The following is a 25,588-nucleotide window of genomic DNA, read 5'->3' on the forward strand; positions in this document are numbered from 1 at the left end:
CTGAAGTCAAAGTGGTTAAAGAGTGCACTCAGGGCCGCCCAGAACATACTGTGCCCACCAAGCCCGTGCCCTTCATGTTCCTACTGCCCCAGCCCTGAACTTCACTCAATGAGGGAGGCTTTGCTCACAATATAAGTAGCTTTATTCTTTATTCTTCACTTTCTCCCTCCTCTCCCACTGCCTATCTTTACCTTGTGAAAAAAAAAATGCTTTCTCTCATCGTCCTTGCCTACCCCCAACATTGCATCTCTCCCTTCCAAAGTATCTCTGTCCTCCCCACTCCTCACCCACTCCATTCACACATGTCATCTTTTTTAAAGTAGCAAGTGTAGGGCAAAGGGCAATGAGTCAGAAGTGGCGGCAGTCTGTGTCCCAGGGCTGTCCTAGCCCATCAGGTGACTCTCAGAAACTGCTTGACTTCCCAGCCCCAGTGTCCTCATTTATAATATGCAGACATGAAATGAATACTAACCTTTGCGTACCTCACAGGATTATTGTAAGAGGAAAGGAGATAAAGTGCTTGCAAACAACACTAACAAAAGGCAGGAAAATGTGCTACAGAATTATCCGAATTATTGGGCACTGTGGTCCACCAGACTGCGAGCTCCTTATGGGCTGAGACTTGGTTGCCTCCATCTTTCATTCTAAAGTACCTATTATTCCTGGTACAGTGTCTGATAAAGACATTGAATTGGCAACAAGGACCACTACCACCATCAGCATTCCCTGGGCGCACGCACGTGTGCACACACACACACACACACACACACACACAGGTGTCCTTGCCTCTCTCTCTCTCTCTCTCTCTCACCATAATGCAGGCAAACCTCCACTTTTGGAAATACTGCTCTAGTCTTGGTGTATTCCAAAAACAGCCAGTTCCTGGAGGAAAACCAAGTGATTGTCACGCGCCTGGATGCCTCCACTGGGCACGTTTGACCAAATCTGAATCCTCTCCTTCTCAAGGGAAGTTGCTAAGAACTGAACCCCCAGACTCACTCCTCTCCAAAGAGCCCCAGCTGGGTCTCTCCCTCCCCACTCCCACCTTTGTGACAGGCATGCAACGTGTTTTAATTTTTTTTTTTTTCCTCCCAGGAACTCGGCCGCCTCTACTGCTGTTTTCATTGATGCCTTGAGCAGAGCTGGCATGTGCAACTGCTGAGAAGGGGGAGCTTGGAACCGCGGGGGAAGCAAGTAAAAATAGCCTGGCGCGCGACGCTCTGCCTGCTCTGGACGCCTTTAACCCTGGCCAAGGTGGGGAGCTCAGCAGCCGCTACTGCACACTGCGGAATCTGGCAGGGGTCTGCACCCCAGACCAAGCGCAACAGCCAGGGTGCCAGGGCTTAGAGACCAGTGAAAACTTTTTTTTTTTTTTTTTTTTTTTTTAGAATCCGAGATGGGGGAGGGAAGAGCAGGAGAAAGCTGTTCCAGCCACCTGGCTGCAGGGACTGTTACCGTGCCCACTGGTCCAACACTTTACAGAAGTGCAGCCTTGACTCTGAGCTATTTTTAGCAACCTCTTCCGAGGGTGGGCGATCAGAGGGAGGAGTGCAAGGGGATTGGTAAGGCTAACTCTCTGCTGTGAGGCTAGGCGTCTTTGCTGGCTGGGAAGAGGAAGTGTCCAGGGGATGGTAGGCATGCTGGCTTTGCCCTAACTCAAGGAGACAGCGTTAGCTACTGAATGCCCTACTGTTTTCAAGCCCCAGAGCATGTTTGTTTTTCAAAATCAACAATTGCCAGATGCATGCTGCTTCTAGCCTCTCAGAGAATGGGGATTGCAAGAGCTTTGCTGCCTATGCTGTGGGGTAAGGGGTAGCTGCAGTTAAGACCTTACTGAAGATCAGAAGGGTCTCTGCTCCTTTTTGCATTCCAGCAAGACAGAGGGACAATCCCCGCGCCACACCTCCATCCCCGCCCCACGCTGCATATGGGTAACCATATGTGAAATGTACGGCAGCCCCACCAGACACCCGGCTATTAATAGAGCCCGGGAGTTTGCTCTCTGTCTTTTTCCTGCCACCGAGTAAGGGATGATCTTCACACACATACCCCACTCCGCCCCCACCTCGGCGCACCGTTTCTCCAGGAAGGTAAGGGGGCTGCCCACGCCGATCCCCTTCGTGACTACAGGTGCCTAGAGCCGACGGACTAGTCCAGTTGTATCGACAGCAGGGTCAGTGCGAGGCTAGGGAACACAGCCTCCAGTATCGGGACGCAAAACCCAGCAGGGCTCTTAAAGGCTCACGGCCAACTCGAGAGCAGAGAAAGGGCAGCTATTAGGCTGCCGAAGGCGGGGGGCAAGAGCGCAATTTGCGGAGCCAGAGCGACCTCTTCCAAAGCTGCTGAGGGACCAGAGGCTGCAGACCCATTTGTCGCTGCAGCCTGCGGCGCGGAGCCCCCACCCCGCGCGGGCTCGGCTGCGGCAGGAGCGGGCGCTGTCCCTGGTTCTGAAAGGTGGCAGCGGCCAGTGCTCCCTACCCGGGTTTAGCGCCCGCGAGGCGGCTCAAACGTTCGAGGACTGCAGACCTCTCCCGGGCCCGGATCTGGACGGGAGGGTCTGTTGGTGGTGCCCAGGTCCCACCACCGGCGCGGTTTGCCCCCCACCACCCCCCAACGGCCCGGAGCTCTCCCGCGGTGCTGCGGGGACCGAGAGCTGGGGACTGACACGAGCTTGAAGGGTAAAGCTGAGGCAGCGGCTGGAGATGTTGTCAAGGCACTGCAGGGAGCAAACGTGGCCCCAGGATCACCCGTCCCAGCTTTGCACAAAGCCGGGACTCTGGACCCCTAATGCAGCCCAGAGGAGAGGGCAGGGGAGCGCTGCTGCCCAGGGTTTGGGACTTGGGGAAAGAGAAGCGAGCAGCGGGTGGCAGGAGAGGGAGATGGGGTGAGAGCGACTCTTTTGCATTTTCAAGAGGGAGGGGACCTGAGACATGCACTGTCTTTCCCCCAACACACACACACACACACACACACACACACACACACACACACACACGGCCGGCAGAAGCAAGCGGGATGGAGCCGGGGAAAGTTTGGCACTAGGTGCAGAGCAGCGGCGGCGGCGGCGGCGGCAGCGGCGGCAGCGACAGCGGCGGCGGCGCGGTGGTCCGGGGTGGGCTGACGGGGTCGCCGAGAGCCCCGGCCCTCTCGCCTCCTTACCTCGGTGTTCTCGGCAGCGTTCTCCGCCATTTTCCTCCTTAGGAGCAGGCAGCGGGAGGAGTGTTTCATGCCCATAAGAGCCAGCAAGGGTTTGGTGATACAGAGATAGTAGAGAAAGAGAGAGCTGGTGTAGCTTTAAAAGAGAGAGAGAGAGAGAGAGAATGGGAGAAAAAAAAAAAAAAACCAACCCAGCCCCTCTGCTGGAGCGTCAGCCTATACAATCAACTACGGTTGAGTCTTTTCTGCAGTCTCCACTTTGTTTTATTTTCCTCCCTTCTCATCTGCTTCGGATTCCTTCACACAGTTTCAAGTTCTTCTCGCGCACCCGACCCCCTCCCCGCCCCTCTCCACCCGCGCTGCGGGCTAAGCTGGAGGGAGGCAGCCCCGAAGGCTCCGCGGCAGCGGCGGCGTCTCCTCTCCCGGCTGCTCTCAAAGTCCGGCCGGCCGGAGGCAGCCACCAACTCCTCTCAACTTCTGCAGATCGGCTGGGCGAAGCAACACGCTTCCTGCGCGTCTCTCCTAGGGGCTGAGCCGGGTGAGTGGGGGCGGGGTAGGAGGTTCGGTAGAGCGGGCGGCGGCTGGGCGCAGACGGAGGGCCCCCAGCGCCCCCGGGCCCGCCGCCTCCCCCCGGCTCCAGGGGTCTCTTGGCCGCCTCCACTCCCGGGCGCTGTGGACAACTTGAGGGAGGGCAAGGGCCGTGCGGACGCTGCAGGGCCACGCGCGAGGCTCGGAGAAAACAGGCGCTGGAGCTGGGCTCTTGCAGGTTCTTAGACCCGGGTGTTCGTCCTCCCACCGAGGACCAGCTCTGGGCAAGATTGGGCCATAGTTACCTCGCCCCCACCCCACCCCACCCCCAACTCCCCAGCTCCTCCGTCAGTTCTTGGTTCCTTCCTTGGCGAATTATGGTTTCGGGAGCGAAGGGGTGGGTGTCTGGGTGAGGAAGGGTCTTTAACTCCTTTAACTCTAGGACTAAGTGTGTGATCATCTCTCCTTTTCTCCCACTGACCCTGTCCAGGCACTCGGGGCTCCAGGCCTCTGTCAGGCTGAGAGGTTGGGCGAGAGGTTCAGCCAGAGGTAGTTTGGGAAAGACGGTAGGAGAAAGTCAAATGGATGAGCCTGCAGTCCTGTTCCCCCTACCTCAGTCTTCCCTAGCAGCCCCCTGCCCACACATTTTTTTCCCTCTTCACCCCTCCCCCATCGTCACCAGATTTTGAAGTCCCTTTTATGGGAGAGAGGGAGGATGTCACATACCCATTAGGATTCTCTTGATCCTTTTTTAAGGGAGTTTGGGCGGCAGCAGGGGGTGTGAATTTTTATACAATGCATTCTTGTCTTCACTTTGAGAGCTTCTTTTTCTCTGTCTTACTGGCCATCTGTCAGGCGGGTGGGAAATAGAACAAGGGGGAGGCACTCTGTCTCTCCCTTTGCAACAGGCCAGTCAGGCTGGACTTCTTCAAAGACAGCTGCACTTTCAAGCTTTCAACCCACAAGTCAAGGACAGGAACCTGAAAGACGCTCCTGAACCCCCTGGCTCTCTTCACTTCAACCCTGTACTTACATAGGGAGATCAGTCCCGCATGCATGCCCTATTTGTTTTTATCATCACCTTTGACAGCCAGGAAATGTGAGCCTGGTTGTCCTCAACTAACCTCAGAGTCCATTGAAGAAATGGGCCAGAATCTAAAGATGCCTCCATCACCTGATCCTAGGGGAAAGAGAGGATTCATTGCAATAAGTGGAGGAGGGAGAGAAGTGGGAGTGGAGAGGAAAAAGAGTGACGAGACAATGGGCAATAGGCTTGAGTTAATGGGCTCCTGGGAGTGTGGTGTGTGTGTGTGTGTGTGTGTGTGTGTGTGTGTGTGTGTGTGTTGTAGAAGGAGTGAATATAAATGAAAGAATGAGCCTAACTCCTTAACCTTTTCCTTTCTCAGACCACAGACCTTGACTAGCGTTGGGGTGAATGAGCAGAATCTTTTGCAACATGTGGTCATCCTCCTTCCCTTTCACATCCTGCCAACATGCAGAAAGTTATAGGGGGATGAATGTGATGAATCTGAAGAATGACTTTTACCCTCTTGAACCCAAATTTCTCTTAGAATTTTTCTCAGAAACAAAAGATTGAGACATCTCATCCCCTACCAAGAGAGCCTCGGTATTCATACAATCAATGAAAATCAGAAAGGAAAGGTCCTCACGGCGTTTGGTCCTCTCATTTTATAAATAGTGACCCGGAGATCAGAGAAAGGACGACCTTTGTCCATGTTCCTTTGGTCAGCTAAGGGAACATCTGAGAGCAGCTCCCCAGCTTCTTGACTTTCAGTATACCACTCTACCCCCATTCTACCCCACACTGTTTCTGCCTGTGCAGTGCATCCATTCTGTGACTAACCAGGGAGGAGGGGAGCTGAGACAAGCTCCCACCGAAATAGGCTGCTGCCTGTGCGTGATTGTGTTGCTATGAGAACCTCAGTGGGTGTGTTTCCTCCGTTCTCTGTTGAAATCTTTTGCTTGGCTTGGCTTCTCCCCAAGCACAGACACAGCTCCCCTTAGAATGGGGAGTAGAGAGGCTGAGATAGAGAGCTGCATTCTCCTGGCAAGAGTTTCCTATTCCAATCCATCCAACCCAGAGCCAACCTGGGGTTGCAAGTGAGGGCCCTAGGCTACCAAGGTTGTTCCATAATGGCTGGAGTGAGCGGTCTTGAAAGTGGATACTAGGGGCACCTGGGTGGCTCAGTGGGTTAAAGCCTCTGCCTTCGGCTCAGGTCATGATCCCAGGGTCCTGGGATCGAGCTCCACACCTGGCTCTCTGCTCGAGGGGAGCCCTCTCGCTCTCTGCCTGCCTCTCCATCTACTTGTGATCTCTATCAAATAAATAAAATCTTAAAAAAAAAAAAAAGAAAGTGGATACTACCGTCCTCTGTTGAGCCATCTTGGGAGCAGGGAGCTATCCCTGCTGTGCTCCCACCTAATTACAAATTCACAAACAAAAGAATTGTTACCTTAAGAGACTCTGTCCTGGCGTGCTTTGTTACACAGCAAAAGATTACCTGAACATTCATCTCCTACAGTTGTGAAAATTAACGATGCCTGAAAAGTGCCTAGAACATAAGTAGGCATCCCCACTACCTCACCATTCACGGGAATTCAGTCTTCCTCCCTCTCTCTTGCCTAAATATATTAGCATAGTTATTACAAGATTAATTTCATCATTCCACAAAGAATTTACTGGGCATCTGTTATATGCCTAGCTCATTAACAAACAGTGGGCTTGACAATAGACAAGAAAAAGTTGACTGGCCATTGAGGAGCTCTGAAATTAGTTTTGAAGGTGTATAGAATTTTCATAGACGAGCTTTAGGAGGGATTTTGGTGGGAGGCAAGAAGATATATGGGATGACAAGAGATACAGGTTTTTCACTAAGATGTACATTAAATAGATAATCTGGAACAATATGCCCTGCCAGGTAAAATGTCCTGAAGACACATTTTGCTTATGTCTTTGGTGCGACAAAGTGCGTTAACCAGTATATGTGAATTGTGTAGGCTAAGGCTTGGCTTGTGGTAAGACCACAAATGTTGCGTTAACATTGGCTAGGCCCTGTCCTAGGTCCTGTCCTAGGCCCTGAGTCAAACTTTATAAAGCACTTATTACATGCCAGAGACCCTCTAGACTTAGTGTGTCCTCGGGCAGTTCTTTTGACAACTCTTTTCAGACAGGACTGCTATTATCCCTAAAGAACACATGAGAACACAACAACAAAAAATCTGGGATGCTTTATTCTAAAGCATGACCTTTTAAGAGGTTAACCAGATTCTGTGAATAGAACAAGTGGTTCTCAAACTTAACACAGTGGAATCATCTGGGGAACTTTAAAAATACCAGTGCTTTGGTTCCAACCCCAGACAGGATGCTTTGGTGAGGCCTGGCATTAGGATTTTTTTTTTCTAATTTTCTAGTTGATTCTAATGTGCAGTCATGGTTGAGGACAATTTGCACAAGTATACGTGGAAAAGATGAAAGGACCCACGGAAGAAGAAGGTCCCTAAATTATAGAAAGGACCCCCCAAAACTATAGGAACCCTCCCAGTGTGGAAAGGTCCATCTCTCACACACAGGTTCTTGACAGCCACAAAATTCTTGAGAGTGAAAATGTGCTGATGGTTGAACCAGCATACAAAGGTTGGAATGGGACTCTTGGGAAGGACTATTAATTGGAAAAGTTATCTAGCTTTGTGAGATGCCCCAGAGAAGTGAATTTCCTGCCACTAGAAGGGTTCAGTCAGACTAATCATTTGGCATAGCCGTTGTAGGGGAACTACAAACCCTAGAAGGTTGAACAAGGCCTCGAAGGTTCCATCCACCCCATGCGGTGACCCCAGAATTGTCTCCTTTCATTTCTGAGCCCTCCAGGAGGTGAAGACCATGTAGTTGCTCAACTTCAGGAGCCAGTCAACCTTTCGTTGCTCCCCCAAATCCCATAGCCCTGCCATCAGGGTACAGTGTCTCTTAACTTGCAGACCATACTGTCTGGGAAAGCCCGGACTCTGGCTCATTCAAATACGATTGCTACAATAAAAGATGTATAAGCTATGTCATGTGGCTTCCCCTTCCTCCTCCTAGGAGAACCTCACGTGTGGCCTGGGCTCACATATGGCCACAGCACGCTGCAGTGAATCCACGGCTCCTCAAGAATCAGGCCACAGACGTGATCCATCACCACCTCATGGCAGCTCACCCAGCAGTGTTCTTAGTGTCTTCTGGGCCAGCTGGGAGCCGCGCCAAGGCTGCAGCAGCCAGCGAGCTACCTGGCTAAGCCTCCATGCAGCCCCACACCTGGGCAGTTCTCCTGCACAAAAGCCTCTGCAGTCCTATTTCTCCCTAATGCAAGGGCCAGTTATTTCTTAAATTACATCCCAAAGAACAACTTGCCAGAGTGTCACCAGCACCTGCAGAGTTTGGGTTTCTTTTCCCTTTCCTTTGGCCCTTAAAACCAGAATGTTATTTCTTTCTTGCTCTGATCATGTCTGAGTAAATCAATTCATTGTTGTTTTGTGCTGGATTTGAAAGTGTTTGGTTTGATTATTTATTCTAACAATACTTGAGAGGCATTTTCTCAGTAGGTTTACATTAATGGCTTAATCGTTGGTGTTCTATACCTCTAAAAAAAATTGAATACCATTGTTACCTGCCTTTCTTTCAGGGTGAGGAGGACTCAAAAAGACATCTAGGTTTTCTCGGTGGCCTATGATGGAACAGAACCTTCTTCAGAGAAGGGCCCTGGAAGAGGGATATAGTAGCAGAAACATAAAGGTACTTAAATAAGTCCTTCTCAAATGCTATCACAATAGAAATTGGCTTTTTCCTCTTGGTGGAAGTTGTATACTCCACTTCTTTCCTCTTTTTTCAAAACTTTCATAAAGGCTCACCTTTTTCTGGAAAGTTCCTCCTGAATCTTCCAAGGCTAACTAGAAATCGATTCCATTTATCCAGTCCAGTAGCTCAATACACATTTGCTTCCATTAGCCCTTATATGAAGTACTAAGATCCAAGCACTGTGCTAGGCATTCTGGACTAAAAGATGAAAGGACTATACCTGTCCTGATGACACCTCTTCTCCCAGGAAAAGTTGGTAATGGATTCAGGTCCTATCAAGGGTCATATAGATTGGTTCTAATAGGTTAGATATAGCTATAATCATTGGTTTATAGTCACGTAGGCCCTGCAAAAAAATATATCTATTGATATAGACAGAGAGATCCTGGAGGCGATAGGGTCTGGACCAGAAACATAGTAGCCTCCATGCAAGTAAAGCTGGGGACACATTCTCTCTCAAGATTCTAAAGTTCCTGTGTGCCTCTGCAACTTTTATGGGTAAAAATTTTTCAGCCTTGTCCCTGTCCCAGATACATTATATACTGATGTCACTTGAGGCATGACACATTACGGCCTGCCCTAGGGCAGGGCTGATCTCTGGTATCTCAGGAATAACCCCACCTGAAAATGCACAATGTATGGAGATAGCTAAACAAAACTGTGTGAGATTCCATATGTTTCCTTTCTGGACCATTTCACCACCCTTATCTCTTTCTTCTCTTCCCAGAGGAAAGAGCATGGGCTTTGTGGTCTTACAGCCCAGTAGGTTAACCTCTCTCCATCTGTGGGAAAATGGCTTAATGGTGATCTCCCCTGGCTAGATGGTGTGACAATAAAATGAACCGGTGTAGATGAAACAACTACAGGAAACAGCGTTCTAATAAAAGTCAGTTTCTAATAAAAGTCAGTTTCCTTGCCAGCATCTCATCATGCAAGACCATGTGTCTACCTACATCAGATAGAGACACAGCACCACGTGGAGAAAGAGTGTCATTGCAGGGGTCAACAAACCTGTGCCCTAGTCCTAGCTCCAGCATTAAATGGGTGGGTGGCGTTGAGGAAGTCACTTCACCTCTTGAGCCCATTTCTTAAAAAGAGGAGTTTCGCAGGAGGCAAGCTCTACATCCCTTTTCTGCTTTGTCATTTTATGCATGGTGTAAACTATGATTCTAATCACACCCATTACAACGAAGACTGGTCACATGCATCTGAAACCAAAATTCAACTCTGATGGCCAAAACAAAGGCTGAGGAGTAGTAGATCAACCTCTCCCTCCCACTCAGAGTGACTGAGTGGAAAGTTACATTCCTGTCGGGTCGGAGATTTACAAAGGATCCTTGTAGATAATGTTCCTTCCAGCACTGGGCTATCATTAGGGCTTTTTAGAGGTCAGAAGGAGTCCCCCCCTTTTTTTCTTAACAGTGCTTCCTAATTCTAGCAGCCTCAAAGACTGTAGCCAAACAGTCATTATAAATGGTCATCACTTGATTTCTCCAACACTTCTCAGGGGATAGAGCTCAATGGGATAACCAGTGATTTTAATTTTTTAGATTTTTATTTATTTAGTTGAGAGAGAGAGAGTGAGCAAGAGAGAGCACATGAGCAGTGGGGAGGGACAGAAGGAGAGGGAGAAGCAGATTCTCCACTGAGTAGCGACTAGACTCCAGCCGATCCCAGGACCCTAAGATCATGACCTGAGCTGAAGGTAGGTGCTTAAGCGACTGAGCCACCCAGGTGCCTGTACCAGTGAATTTCTTGGCAACACAGGCTATCAGGTTGTAGTCAGCATAACTCCATCAAGTCTCAATGATCCATATCGACACCGGAATGTGGCAAATCAGCAGATTATCCAAAAATCACTTCTCTTTGACTCATTTTATGTATCCAGGTACACTCAAGTAGTATTTCTACCTGTCTAATGATTCTAGGCTCCGAAACATATTCAAATTAACGTTCTGTCTCACAGTACACAGTAGTGGTCACAGATGATGGTCCAGAAAGCAGGGAGCTGAGTTGCTGGAGAAGCAGCCACAGTCTTCATCTTACCAGGACGAGTCCACTCTATGGTTAGTTTACCTGCGGGAGAACAAAAATAAATTATCATCCTAACACGCCTGTCTGAGTCATGGATTATTCAAGTTATTCCACAGGAAAAACAACATAAGGGTTAGGGGATGTTTTAAAAATCACATGGCAAGAGAAGAGTGGCTCCCATTTCTTGGACCATCCAGGTATGCTTTTAATTCAAATGCAGCTGTGGCTTCCCAGAGGGAAGAGCTTTCCTCTCCTGGGATGAAAACACTGCTTGCAAAGAAGACAGCTAAGAGCTGTCGCTTAGTCTCTTATGCCTCACAGAAGGGAGAAGGAGCCTGGTGACCTCAGAATAGTGACCCCCAAAGTGGGCACTTTGGGCCAAGTGCCCACTCCAGACCAGCACTGTGCTAAGTGCATTCTGCAAACTACCCACCGAGTCCTCACACCACGCCTGGAAGTTAGCTGCATCTTTGCCCCTGTTTTATAGAACAAGAAAGGCCAGCTCAGAAAGGTTAAAGAGCTTTGCTCAAGTCACAAACCTGGTAAGGGGTTGAAGACTGCTCAGAGCCCATGTCTTTCTGACTCTACCAGTGGAAGGAGCCCAGACCTCAGAGACTCACAGACCTGGTTTTCAGTCCACATTCTCACATTTTAACTCTGACTTTGGGCACATGGCTTCACTTCTTGGAGTCCTTAATTTCCCATCTGCAAAAAATAAATAAATAAAAATAAAAGGTGGGCCTGATAAAACCTACTTCAGGGTTGCTATAAAGTGACTGACCCAGAATGAGGCTCACTGTAGACCTCAATAAAGGGATGTGATGGTATACAGCATGTGGCCGGATGTGACTGACTTAACTCAGCAAAACTTCACCTGCTGTTATGTTCCTCTCCAGCACAGACACAAGTATAAAAAGTACACCCCACTCCCAGAGGCCAGAGTATCTGTCAGCCTGACAATGGCTCTAGACAGGGTAACTCCATCGAAATGGCACCTATCAACCTGCATTCTTGCTGTGGTTCTTCCTGTCACATCCACTTAGTAAGTGCTCTGAGTGGTGTCATTCCAGGTTGCATATCACACTTGCAGGTATGGAGGATGTTGACTTTTTATTTAACTTCTGGAAAACTCAGCTTCTTCAGTAGCCAAATCTGCCATACAACTACATCAGGACCTAGTTAATGCATGCTGAACAAATGTGAGATTAATCACAGGAAGGAAGGAAAGACCCGGCACTTTAGCAGGTGGATGGTGGAGGAAGAAGGGAGAGAATGATACCAGAACAACTTCGCATGTATGCCCTGGCTCTCTTCCAGCCTGCAAAGATAGCCTTTTCTCTCTTTCTTTCTTTCTTTTTCTTTTTCTTTTCCTTCCTTCCTTCCTTCCTTCCTTCCTTCCTTCCTCTCTCTCTTTCCTTCCTTCTTTTCTTTTCTTTTTAAAATCTTTTAAAAATCTGTATGTTTTCCTCCTGGCCCATAAACCAGACCCTGAAAGTTTCGAGTTCTGGTTTCCTGCTGGGAGGCTCTGAACAAATCTTGTCTTCTTCCCGGTGCCTCATTTTATCTCAAGTTTTAAGACCAGATTGGGCTTTTCCTTCCTTCCAGTGTTTGGATGATGGAGTCTCTGACACTGTTCTTACTGCTCTTTCCCAGACTGAGTTTGGAATAAACTTTCCAGTCCTATAGAATCATGACCTAAATTTGGGTGGATAAGAAAGAGGGAGATTAGACCAGTGAGCTACTGGACTTTTCTCTAATCAGAACCAAGGTCTCCTTTCCCTGGCCCTGGGATAAGAGTTTGTTTTTGTCTATTGGCATGCCAGGTGGGGTTCAAATGATGTGGTAGGAACTCCAGTATAACCAGGGCACTCCAGCCTGTGTCACACTAAATAAAAATCACCCAAACTTCCTCTTCTTAGGCCCTCTTGTTACAGAGAATCCCTTACCACCCTCTCCCTTTACAAAGACCCTCCCAGGGGTTTCCAGGAGACCCCGTAGGACCACATCATATGTACTCACATTGAGTCTCTTCCTCCTCTTTCTTCTGCATTTCTGGCTTCCCTTAGTGCATATCCACTGACTTTGAGGGGGCTTTTAGGAGACTTGCCGTTGCCCCTGTCGGCAACATCCCTCATGAGGATGCTGACAGCTGCACCAGGACTGTTATCTTCCAGCACACCCAGCAACTTCCAGATGTCATGAAATGCAGGAGTAGATTCGCTGAGCCCCCAAACCCACTCCTTGCATTTTGTGTCTCATCAAGCCTCTTAGAGAAACAGCCCCTCCGCTTCTGGTCTGAACGCTTCCATTGTTCTACAAGGGCACAAAGGCCAGTGTCAGGGTAGCCAGATGACACAGCATCCCCTCTGTTGTTCAGTTTCTTCATCCCCTGTTTTCCACCTGCAGAAGAGTAGTACAAACTCCTCTTTTCTTCAGCCATAAACAAAAGTATCCACATAGGTCAGCTCATGCAAATGAAGCCTTGAAGTAGAGGTGGGGATCTGGTTTCAACTAAGTCTCAATGCCCATTACACAGAAAGCCCTAACCTGGACACCCTCTGATGGCAGAAGGGTGTAGGCAGCACAGTCTTCCCCTTTGGGATTCCAAACATTTGTTCATGCCTTGAGAAGGGAATTTTTCACCAATGTGTCTGGACCATGTTCTTACATATTTAATTGGATGGGTAAACAGCATTTATGGAATGCCTACAAAAAGGTGGACCCATTCTCACATCCATCCCAACCTCGTCCTCCTATTTCAGTGAATTCTGAAACCTCTCTGCCTCCGCTTCCCCTCCATACCCCCACACTATTGGTTATTAACGCTCTTGGAGAAACAGGCCTGGCAGTTTCTTAGCTATCAACTGTTGGTGGCCTTCTCAGAGGTATTTACATTTCAAGAGGAGATTCTGGAAGTCTACCTCACCTCCAAGTTACAAAAGAATGAATCTCTAATGGTGGAAGGTCAAGCATCAGTGACAGACTGGTGGGAACATGATTTGTGGAAGGTCACCATGCCCTTTATAGAATCATTACACTTATTTCATTCTTCTCCCTGCCAGTGAGTTCTGGCCTGGCCTACAGGCTAAAGAGAAAGCATGGAACTAGCTCCTTGGGGGGATAAAGCACTGAACTTGAATAGGGAGACTCAAATTCTAGCTCCACTTCTGTCACAAGTTACTGAAGACCCTGGGGTGGGGAGGTGTCAAGACAGAGACCTCTGAGTAAAAGGAGGGGGTGACTAAGGCTTGTTTCTGTCCTCACAGCCCTTTGTAGTTCTGGTTTTTCTCTCTTCCTCTGTAATGTGAGGAGTTTGAACCAGCTGAATTCATGGGTCATTTTCAATTCTTTCATCCTATTGTGGTGAACCCTGTGGCTGGAGTTCAGAGTAGAGATGCTGTCCCCAGGAAAAAATATTAGGAAAGTTTGTGCTCCAAAGTCTTAGGTACTTGGGCCATAAGAATACCCAAACCTACCTATCTTCGTAGTTGTTTTTGTTTGGGGTTTGGGGGAGGCAGGCTTTAAATGTCACCTTGAGGAGCTCAAATGCTCATGGTCTCCTGGTAGGAATCATCCGTTTTAAAATACTTTGTCTGCTGAGTGAAATAAGTCAAGCAGAGAGCGTCAATTATCCTATGGTTTCACTTATTTGTGGAGCATAAGGAATAACACGGAAGACATTGGGAGATGGAGAGGAGAAGTGAGTTGGGGGAAATCGGAGGGGGAGAAAAACCATGAGAGACTGTGGACTCTGAGAAATAAACTGGAGATTTTGGGAGGGGGGGTTGGAAATAGGGTGAGCCTGGTTGTGGGTATGATGGAGGGCATGTATTGCATGGAGCACCACGTGTGGTGCATAAACAATGAATTTTGGAACACTAAAAAAAAAAAATTAAATTAAAACTTTTTTAAAATTTGCAAAAAAATAAAATGAAATACTGTGTCTAGGCTAGAATTGCAGGAAAGATCTGTCTAGCTGGAAGTTTACAGAGAAACATGTCAGCTAGGGTTATCCAGGTGCATCCTATGGCCAGGCTGGTGAAATGCATCTGTCAACTGGTACTCCTGGGTATCTCTTTGCAAGGCAGCCGTAAGCAGCTGCCTGTTCCTCCATCACCTTCCCATCACAGTTCTTACCCTCTGTCTCTGCTGTCATAGTTTGCTGTAGTCCTGTACTGATGCATTTAAGTGGCATATAGTGCCTGAAGCATGGATAAAAACATCTGAGGGTCTAACCTGGCATGAACATATAACAGATAAAAACTCCCCACAGTAGGTCCAAGGATCAAGAGGTCTTTTTATTCCTAGGCAAATATGGCACGAGTTCATGTGCACTCAAAGTTCTTTCGGGGTGTGGGGAAGGAACTCTCAGGCTGGCCATTTCCCCAGTGGGTCTTCGGAAGAGTGTCTCAACCTTTCTTGCCCGACAGCAAGTGAAACACAGGAAAGTCTTCCCAACAGATGCTGCAGTAGCTGCTTCTTTGGAGTTTTGTGTTTTCTTGTTTTTTTTTTTTTTTAAGCAGAGAAAAGTGTTATCTGAGGAAAATAACTTCAACTCCATCCTGCCTAGAGCCAGGGGACAGGACATGTGGCTTCCAAGTGCCCCCTACTAAGTTATACAACCTATGATTATAATAAAAGGGCTAAAAAATATTAGCCAAGTTCCTATAACTCTTCTGAAGTCAGGTGGTTGAGTGTGGTTGTACCCAGCCTCCCTCCAGTCTGGAGAGTCAGAGAGAATCACCAGACAAAGACCCATGTAGGTGGAGGGAGGGTAAGACCAGGCTCCACCTCGGATAGAAGAAGCTGACAGGGAAGCACAAACTCGTGAGGGGAACATGAGCCCCACTTGGTTTTCTCAAACACAATTATACAGAGGACAGAAATTTGAGGGGGAAAAATTAATAACATGAATTTTTTAAAAGCTTCCAAACCTTCCTCTGCGGAGAAGATCCAGACCCAGACCACTTCCCAGCCAGAATCTGTTGTGTCTTGGCCCAGATTCTGCTGACCTGTGGGGCAGCCCCATATGCCCCTTTCATACCCACCAGGAGGTTTCCCAAAGTAGTACTTTGTGAATTCACTTGGACTTCTGGTACATACAGTCTCCTACAGTAATTTTTTTCTCTTCCTTCCCAAGACTGCCAGGGCCTCTTCCTTACTGGTATTCCCCCTCCATTCAGGAGAACTGGCAGTGTCCCAAATTGACAGGCCACTGGGCAGAGTTCCCAGAGGCCCAGGCCATGTTCCCTCTGCTCAGCTGGGCATATGCCTGATGTTCTGAGCAATTTAAGACTGCCACTGTAGTGCTTCCAATCAGGAAAAGTCACACAGGTGGGTTTACTGCAATCCAGACCATCAATACAGGGAGAGAGAGAATTTCCCCAACCTCATCCCCTGTGAATACTAATGGGATGGATTTGAGAATTAAGAGAAAGAATATACATAATGGCAACCTCCAGCCATGCCTCTTTAGGCTCCAGAGATAAAGCCAAGGGCTTGGATCAGGACTGAGAGGAGACTGCCAGCATGTCCTGCCCATTCCACTCTTTAATACAGTGAACCAACACAGGTAGCTCAGCTCATACCTTCTGTCTGGGCAGTTGCTTCTATCTGACTAATTGTCCTATGGAGAGGACAATTTTATGGTAAATTTTATGGTATTGTTTCTTTTCTATTTTCTTTTCTTTAGTCTCTTCATTCTATCTTTCTGACATTCTTTGTAGACAGATACCAAAATATCTGAATTCATGTTCTCCAAATCTCAACTTTTCTTTCCATATTTTCATCTCATGATCCTTTTAGGTGACACAAGAGTGTTCCTCCATTTCATCTTCCAGTTCACTAACTTACTCTTTGGCTATGTCCATGGTCCTGTCCATTTGTTGGTTTTTAAATTTTGTTGTGAATATTTTTAGGTTCCAAGGTCTTTGGCTGATTTTTTTTTTAATAGACCCATAGCAATATTTATTTCAAAAGCTCCAGAAAATTCTTCTGCTTGCACTACTAACATTTCCTTGGGTGTGAATTTTTTTTTTCTGCAATCAGTATCTCTTTTTCACATTATTGGCTTTCCACACAGTTTTGTTAAATCCTACACACATGCTCATCTTTGTATCAGAAAACCTATGTTAACCTGGTCAACAGTGGGAAAGAGTAGGATGTATTGTGGGGCAGGTTTTACTTCAGCCTGTCCAACAAAAGTGAGTGAAAGTGGCTGCTGTCGGTATAGTGAGTCAGTAGGGAGTGAAGTAGGGAGTATAGGGGAAAAGATTTCACTTGGAGCCTACTCTGACTCTCTGACCCAAGTGTCCAAGCAATCTCTATTTCTCACTGCCTACCCTAAGGAAGTCAAATGTAGAGTGTTGGGGAATCACCTTCCTGCCTGAGCCTTCCTTCTGCTCCATATTTGCCATTTTGAGACCTGAAACCAGTTTTTTAGGAATCCTATGGCAGCATTTAGAGCTACGGCTTCCTTCCTCAGATCTTGACTACTTTTTGTCCTTCAGGGATTCCTCAGTTTCAGATCTACCAAAAACATCATTTCTTGTTTTCTAGCACTGGGTATGTTTTTTAAATACATGTCACTTCTATGAGAATAGTTATCATTACATATGTGAATTTTGGATGGAAGGGTGAGATTGCCAATTTTGCTTAATCTCTTATCTTAAACAAAAAGACATGATATGTTCTCAATAAAGGGTTATTGGATGACTGAATGGACTCTCGTGTTTTAAGGTTTAAGTTTAATTTTAAAATTTTCTACGTTTGAAAAATTGTTGATTGACTTAAGAGACTGATTTCAACATCCCCCTACCCCCATTTTAAGTGGATGCAGAATTTGGTGTCAGTTAGTAGGGGCTTTTTTTTTTTTAAGATTTTATTTATTTATTTGACAGAGATCACAAGTAGGCGGAGAGGCAGGCAGAGAGAGAGAGAGGAGGAAGCAGGCTCCCCGCTGAGCAGAGAGCCCGATATGGGACTTGATCCCAGGACCCCAGGATCATGACCTAAGCCAAAGGCAGAGGCTTTAACCCACTGAGCCACCCAGGCGCCCCAGTTAGTAGGGTCTTGATCAAGACCAAGTGACATGGTTTTTCTTGCCTTTCCTTATTTTCCAAGGACTGGTAAGTCGAAAAAAAAAGACCTTAATATTTTTCATTCATAACAGATGCCCACATGAGCTAATATTAATACCCATTGGTGGCTCCTGATGTTGAGTGTAATTTTGTAATCTTTATGAAGTATTAGGAAAATTTGGATTCTAGAGAAGAGGATGGGCCTTTGACAGCACAAGGAGGAGATGAACCCAGTCTTCTTCCTCCTCTACCTTTGAAGTACACATAGAATTTCAGTGATACTGCCTCATCTTATGCCCTCTTGGTGAAAGCCAGGGTACACATTTCTGTCCTGCAATTCATGCTCATAATGCAGGAAGCCCTTATGGCTAACAAATGCACCATGGCTTCCCACAGAGTGTGGAAGGGACTTAGCCAAATTCTGTAGACTAAATCCCCACCCAGAGTGGCAGGGTAGATGACATGGCATCGCAGTTAAGCTCATGAAGTGTTATACCATAAAAACTCTCTGATTCCATTGGAGAGTTCAGTCTACCCTTTCTAAACAATGTAGCCACTCCCATACAACTCACCAAAGCCCTGTCATATCCTCAAAGTCTCACTAAGTTTCATTTCCATGAAAACTTTCTTGTGGCCTCCCAGCCCATGGGGAATCTTTTTCTTCTTTAAACTTTCACAGCAATAGACAGTATCACTGACTTTGATACCTCATCTTATATGATTTTGTCCTACTTAGCCAAAAGTTAGATCCAACAACTGTGATTACGCAGAACACAGCTATAGGAAAGGAAAACACTACTCAGAAAAGGAGAATAGTTATCACAATGTCCATACAATACCCCAACCACCAAGCCAAAGCTTATTACCCTTAAGTTGAATGTGAAGTTAAGCTTGCTCATCAAACAAAAATAGCTCTCTCATTTCTCCAGTCCATCCTCAATTCTAATGGTTACAGACAATTAGGGTAAAGTAGCAGCTAGAACTTGACAAGAAAGGACTACCATTGGTTTGGAAGAAAGAACAAATAACTAGAAAAGTTTGGGGGATATTCAAGAAAAGGTCAAGTTAGAACCAAACCATTAGAAAGAGATGAAATTGCTTTCTGTGAATTGTTTTAAAAGGCCGAAGAGGTTATCTTTTTAAAGCTCTCCCATCAAAAGTATTCAATGAAACATTTCAGAACTCAAAAGTTATAAAAATATCTGCTGCAGGAAAATCCAAGTACATGGTACACCCCATGTCCAAACCAAGTTGAATAAAGAAAAGTTAAACCACATTCCCCTTCTGTGCTCCAGACGTTTAGCCATTTCCTGGCCATGCCTCTTGATTTCTCAGCTGTAAGCTCCAAGACAGCAGGTCACAACCTTCTGTTTCATTTCCGTCTCAATGTCTGGCTCAGTGCTAAACACATAGAAGGCGCTAATGCATGCTAGTTGAATGAATGAATGAATGAATGAATGAATCTGAAAAACTGATCCCTTCCTCTAACTTTTATTATTAGGCTCACAGTCTTTGTTATTCTGGAGGAAGATTAGGAAGTGGATATTTTAAAATAAGTTTTGAAGAACTAGGAAGCCTTGTAAATAAGCCACAGCAGCCTCACAGTGCTCATCACCACTCATCTTTTAGCTTCCTCTTCACTTCCAGCACTACCATAAGGAAAATTTTTTCTCTTATAATAAAGCACACTCTAGGCTGACCCTACAGATACAAATTCCTGAAGGAAAAAAAAGACAATACAGGATGCTGATTCCCTTAAAAATCCTGCCTGATTTCCCCAAGGCTGGAGCCTTGGGGGCCCAGCTCCCAAGAAGCCCTCCTCTCTCCACCATCTGCCAAATGGGCAGACTCAAAGCCTAGTCCCTATTTACCTGCATGCTAGGATACTCAAGTCCCAGAACTCTGCAAACAGCTGCAGATGCTTTGTTAGGCAGAAAGTAGAGAAAGAGATTGCCATCAATGTTCCAGGGAAGTCATCCCTCAGCTGATGATTCTGATCAACCCCAGCTACGGAAGCCTCTGTCTGAGAAGGGTTTTTGCAGAGACCCATTCAATCTGCCTCATATTGTGACCTCTCTGCACAGTATTGAGCAAAACGCCTGCCTTAAGAGACGGGAGAGGAAGAGAGAGAACATATGTATACTAATGAGGGGCCTTGAACACCTGTGGACTTTCCCTCTAAATGCAGACCCACTCACAGACACTTCCCTGGTTCACTGTTTATAAACCTGCCGATAGCAAAACCTAATTCAAGTAGAGAATCAGACGTCTAAGAAAGGGTCTACCCTCAGGAAGACCAGATGGTTTAGTCCTCCATTGATCCACAGGCCCACGTTTCCGTCCCTCCACACAGAGGAGAGTTTATCTTTTTTAGAAGCCTCTGGAAAAGCAGCTTCAACCTCTGTCATTCCCAAGCACCCCGACTCCTAGCAAGAAGTGTCTGCCTAACCTAAACAGTCCTCACATACAGCTCAAGCTCCCTTTAAGGGGCTGGCCTCCTGGTAGGGCCAGAAAATGTTTGGGCCTCTGCTCTAGAAACTCACAGTATTGGGAGAGAGGATAAAGGAATTTTAATTAAAGTCAGTCTTAAGACCAGTTACTCAAATGAGGTCTTCCCTCAAAAATGCTTAGATTCTTAGTGGACAAAACACAAGATCTCCTGAGCACCCAGCCCAACCCCATTTCTTAGTAAGTCATCAGAAAGCTAACTTTAAGAGCTCTGACATGGAAAGGGAGTCTAAAAAGAATCTAAGGTGCAAAATTAATCAGTCTTTGGCCCCTCATCCTCCACATACCTCATACACTTACAGGACGTGGAAGAGGGTGAGCCTAACAAACAAGAGTGTCCTGGGGCACTGGGCTCTCCTGGGAGGGGAGCTCAGCAGCCGTCTGCACCTTCATCTCCCCAGGACTCAGCAGTCTGACACCCTACTGGGTAGGGTGGTAAGGGAGGCAAGCTTGTCCTATCAGTCAGTGTGGGCTAGAGGGAATAATAATGCCCTGGCTTTTGCAGGACAACAGATGGGGTAGGGGGACAGGGGTGTCTACAGATGGCTTGTAGTCTATCTCCACTTCTATTAGAGATCAAAAGTAATGAGTACCCCAGTCATTCCTAACAACTCAGGAGATGTTAGTGTTCTATAGACCTAAGGACTCTACCATGCTGAGGGCTAGCAAGCAAGATCAACCCAGGTCATCAGGCAGGAGAAACTCCCAGGGACCCCTCTCACTAAAAACAGGCAGGTTCACTCATGAAGTGATGGGATGTGACATTCAGACACTCTCACCCGCCTGAAAACTGATTTTAAAACAAAAGCTAAAACCAGTTCAGTGGTAAAGGTCAGTCCTTGCTTGACAGTCCCTGGGGCAAATGTCCACAATTCTCCCAGCTAACCAGAATAAGAAACCATGCATTTCCTCTAGGACTTTGCTCTTCACCTCCCCTCTCAAATCTTCCCTGCCCTCAGCCCCCAACGTCACCTTTTGTGACCATTGCTACTGCAGTACCTCAAAGGCAGCCCAGGACCCTCCATGACCACCAAGTTTGATCTGAGATTTGCACAAAGTAAGATGAAGACCCAGTTACCTCATCATTAGATTTCCCTCCTCTCGGAGGCCAAGCGGTCAGCAATACTGAGGAGAGCCGCCTGCGTGTTAATTTTACGGGCACCATTCTGCCAGGGACCCTGCCCTCAGGGAACTTACAATCTGAAGGACGGACGGCCCCTACTCCCAAGAGGAACAGAAAAATAAACAAGAATGTGCATGTTACTAGCAAATAAAGAATGAAAGTAAGTATTTGAATACCACCTGGGTAGAGTTTCAAGTTTAAGTTTGTTCATTCAGCAAATGTTTACTAACCGCCTGGTTCTAGGGATATAAAGATAAGTAAGACATGATCCCTACCCAGGAGGGGATGCCTTGCACAGGGAAGAGCACTTGAGAAGGTAATTTTAAGAAAACGAAGGCCTTGACAGGAATGTGAAATGACTGCTATGGAAACATCCAGGCCCAGCGGTTAGTCTTGGGGTGCTCAGGTGAAACTTCCAGAGAAGAGCCCTAGCTGATTATGAGGAGTTATTCAAGCAAAGAGAGGAAAGGGCTAAGGTGGGCACAGAGCTGCAGACAGTATAAACTGGGAAGGAGGAGAAAAGGAAGTGCGGGGTCTTCTGGCGAGGACAGCAGCTCGGGGGCACTGGATCAGAGGGCATCTGGTGAAGAGCTGACAGGCAAGAGGCAGAGAGGGGGAATAAAGAGCAGGTTCCATGTGCCGCATGACTACAGTGAGAAAAGCACTTTGCTAGACAAGTATAAAAACAAAGACACTGTATACATTACTTCATTTTATCCTGACAGCACCACCTGATGTAGGCATATTACCATCATTATATATATAAGAATGCGGAGGCTCATAGAGGTTAAGTAACTTACTCAAAGTCACACAGCCAAAATGCTGCCACAATTTAAACAGGAGTCTATCTGAGTTGTTCCGAGTCTGTCGAAGTCCAAACACTAGTCATGTTTATATTACCACAGGATGTGAAGGGCCTTGGACACCCCGCTAAGGAGTTTGGACTTTATCCTGAAGGCATCGGGGAAGCCCTGGAGAATTTTAGGCCAGAGGATAGGGCATGAACGGATTTGCATTTTTTAGAAGTTCATTCTGAGAACAGTGTGGAGAATGGACGGGAGGGGTCCACACATCAAGGCAAGAAGTGCAAGCAGGGAGCCTGCTCCTAAATCCCAGAGAGAGACAATGGGGGTCTAGAGTATGGTTGTGGCCGTGGAGATGAAGGTGAACTCCACAGCGAGTAAGAAGGTAGAATTAACTGACCTTGGTGATGGACCGGGTATGGACAGAAAGGAGAATGAACTGTCAGAAGTTAAGTGGGAGGAACAGAGAAAGCACCCAGTGGGGTTCGTAGGAGCTGGATCTCACGTAAGAGTTAATTTGGCCATTTGAGTGGTTGGAGACAATAGTTATCAAGATAGTGAACAAAGGAGAAAGAGCAGGTCTGGGAGGCCTGAGAAGTAGTATCCCCTGGGCTTTAGGATCCAGAGGTCCACAGTGATTTCAGCTGAAGGGGATGAACAGAGTGTTCATGGAAGCTAGGTCTAGGAAACCAGACTGTGAGGGTTGAGAAGTGAATGAGAAGGGATGCCATGCAGAGAGTAAATGCAGATAATACCTTCAAGAACACTGTAAAGAGAAGCAGTGACAGGGCCATAGCTTCATGGTGGATGTTGGGGGTTGGGGGGCCCTGCTTGACAGAGGGTTTTGTCATTTTTATTCAAAGAGCCAGGAGCACATTTAAATGCAAATGGGAGACCACCAGCAGCGAGGAAAAGGCTGTGTCTCTATGAAAGGAGCATCCATGGAATAAGCTCACTGAGGAACACGGAAGAGATGGGACTCAATGTTGGGGGCAAGTATTAGCTTTACCCAAAAGTAAGAGCTGCCTGCCATTGTTATGGAAGAGTGGGCCAGAGGGACCAGAGGGTGAGCAAGATCCTTCCACACAATGAATTCACTTTGACCTTGAAGTACAAGGTGAGGCTGCTGGGAGTTGGGAGTGGGAACAGACGAGTTAGCAGGAAAGAAAGTGAAGTTGGCCTGAGGCAGGGGGTTGTGATAGCTTTGTGGGGCCCATGCATAAAGCTGGCCAGGTCCAAGGAAGGGCGTTGGGCAGGCAGTAGCACCGAGGACCAAGTGCAGATTGGAACCCCAGTGCTGGCCTAAATGCAGGAGGTGGTGCAAACTTGGGCAGCGGTTCACCACCCCAGCCAGGAGCAAAGCAGGCATCCAGCTAGACTGAGTCGGCCCCTCCCCAGAGGCTAACAGGGGCAGACAGTGAGGTGAAGGAGTAGACGGGGCACCGGAGTGGTTGGTACAATGCGTCACAGAGAAGCAAGTGATGGCGTGAGGAGTCTTGGGAGGAGATGAAAAGGCTTAGTCTTTGATACAGTGAGGCCTCGAGGTCACAAGGCTGACAACTGCAAAGACCAGAAGTCAGGATGGAAGAGACCCCAACATTTCAGCATCAAGAGGTGGAGCACTTCTGGAGAGTGGGGAGGAAGGTGGTGATTTTGACGGAGGAGTGACAAGCATTCACAATCACAGCAGCCTTTTCTCCACCAGAACATAAGCATGCAACAGTCACATGCAGCAAGGTGTCACCACTGGAGCTTCTCCAGGAACCTAGCATCTTTCCCTGCCTAGAACCTCCCTTCCCCACCTCCCATCACAGACTCAGACCAAAAGAGCCTGCCTGGCCACGAGCTGGCCCATGCTGGGACTCCAGAGTGGCGTCTTGTAGATGGTGGGGAGACACAAAGGGGAGGTTTCCTGGTCTCCAGTCAGAGGTCGCCCTCCCGGCAGAGCATCCTCCCCCTCCCATGCCAGGACTTCCTGCTTTCCAAACTAGTTGCCTCTTGGCTCTTAGCTTTTCCCCACAAACTGACCCACAGACTTGTTCTGACTAAGCCTTCATTTACCCCATGCAGATTTGGCACAGCTGGTGGCATCACCCGGTATTTGATCCAGATGTTTTCTTGCTTCTTCTAAATCGGATGACTTTTATTTTTTTTAAAGATTTTATTTATTTATTTGACAGACAGAGATCACAAGTAGGCAGAGAGGCAGGCAGAGAGAGGGGGGAAGCAGGCTCCCTGCTGAGCAGAGAGACCGATGCGGGGCTCAATCTCAGGACCCCGAGATCATGACCTGAGCCGAAGGCAGAGGCTTAACCCACTGAGCCACCCAGGTGCCCCTAAATCGGATGACTTTTAGAAACAGCCTACGCCTGCCGGATTTGTAGCCTAACTCTGTTGGATCTGGTACTTGAGTACTGAGTACCAAGCACAGCAGCCTTTTTAACTCCCCAGGAGGTGGAGACGAGACAAGCAGCTGGGGTGTGGGCTTCCCTTCATGATCCCCTCTCCATAGTCACAGGCAAGACGTTCATTTCCCAATGGGCCTGTGCACTCATGTCCACAGGTAGGAGATGGCCTGCTCTTACCCTGCAGGCCCCTTGAGCTACCTAATCCTTCCAGCTCTCAACACTTGAGCACCCTGTGTCAGAGCCCACACTAGGAAAGTATGTAGTCCCTTGGACTTCCCAAAGAACTTTGAAGCGAGCATTATCCTAACCTTACGGTTGAGGAAAGGGAGGCTCAGAGAAGTTAAGTAACTTGTCCCGTTATCGCACAGCTTGCAAGTAGCAAAGCCAGGATTCAAAGCTAGGCCTTCGTTCTACCAAAGCCGGGAACCTCGACCTTCTCCTAGCTGGCCTCCCTTGAAGGGCTGATGGCAAATTCATATTTTCATTCTCATCCATTCATTCATTTACTAAACACTTGAGCACTTTCTAAGCTCCAAATACTACTTCAAGACTAAAAATGTTAAGTTTAGCATAAAAAGGAGAAAGTTCAGTTGAGCTAAGGTGTCAATAGCCAGGGACATGGGAGGATCCATTTCTCATGGCAACCTGCACATCACCTCCTATAGCCAGAAAAGAGATCTGCAAACCTTTCCAGTCACCTTTTCTTGTTCTCATTTACAGAACAGAGAAGGAAGAGAGAGTCAGAATGAGGTAGTACCTTCCAAGTCTACCACTCTCTGCAACCTGATGGGGAGATGTGACTTGAAAAACAGTGCTGTGGGCATTGCTGTCTCCCACACACACTCTGCAGAGGCCTTTGGAATCTCTTCAAAGCACCCCTCTCCCCCACTGCCAAGTGCTTCATATTTCTTATTGCCAAGACAGAAGTTCAGACAGGGCAAGTCTTAAAAGACCTGTTACTCCCCCCAACTTTGGGCCTTCCCCCAGCCCCCACTACACACACACACACACACACACACACACACACTACCACCAACAGTCTCTTTCCACATAGTAGAAAAGGCTGTTACCCCAGAAATTGCTTATTGGACCAGTAACAG

The 25,588-nt window shown here is 47.4% G+C and overlaps 1 protein-coding gene across 1 annotated transcript in view; it reads right to left on the reverse strand.

Annotated features, from left to right (window-relative positions):
* PRMT8 (protein arginine methyltransferase 8) overlaps positions 1 to 3,234 on the reverse strand; it is a gene marked incomplete at both ends in the record, with an annotated part of 100,290 nt that extends 97,056 nt beyond the window's left edge. Inside the window, one exon of the mRNA XM_080812276.1 lies at positions 3,160 to 3,234. Coding sequence (XP_080668402.1) covers positions 3,160 to 3,234 — 75 coding nt within the window. The remainder of the gene's footprint in view (positions 1 to 3,159) is intronic.
* Positions 3,235 to 25,588: the final 22,354 nt, after the last annotated feature.

Source organism: Martes martes (genome assembly GCF_963455335.1).
Source record: "Martes martes genome assembly, chromosome: 8".
Classification (NCBI taxonomy): domain Eukaryota; kingdom Metazoa; phylum Chordata; class Mammalia; order Carnivora; family Mustelidae; genus Martes; species Martes martes.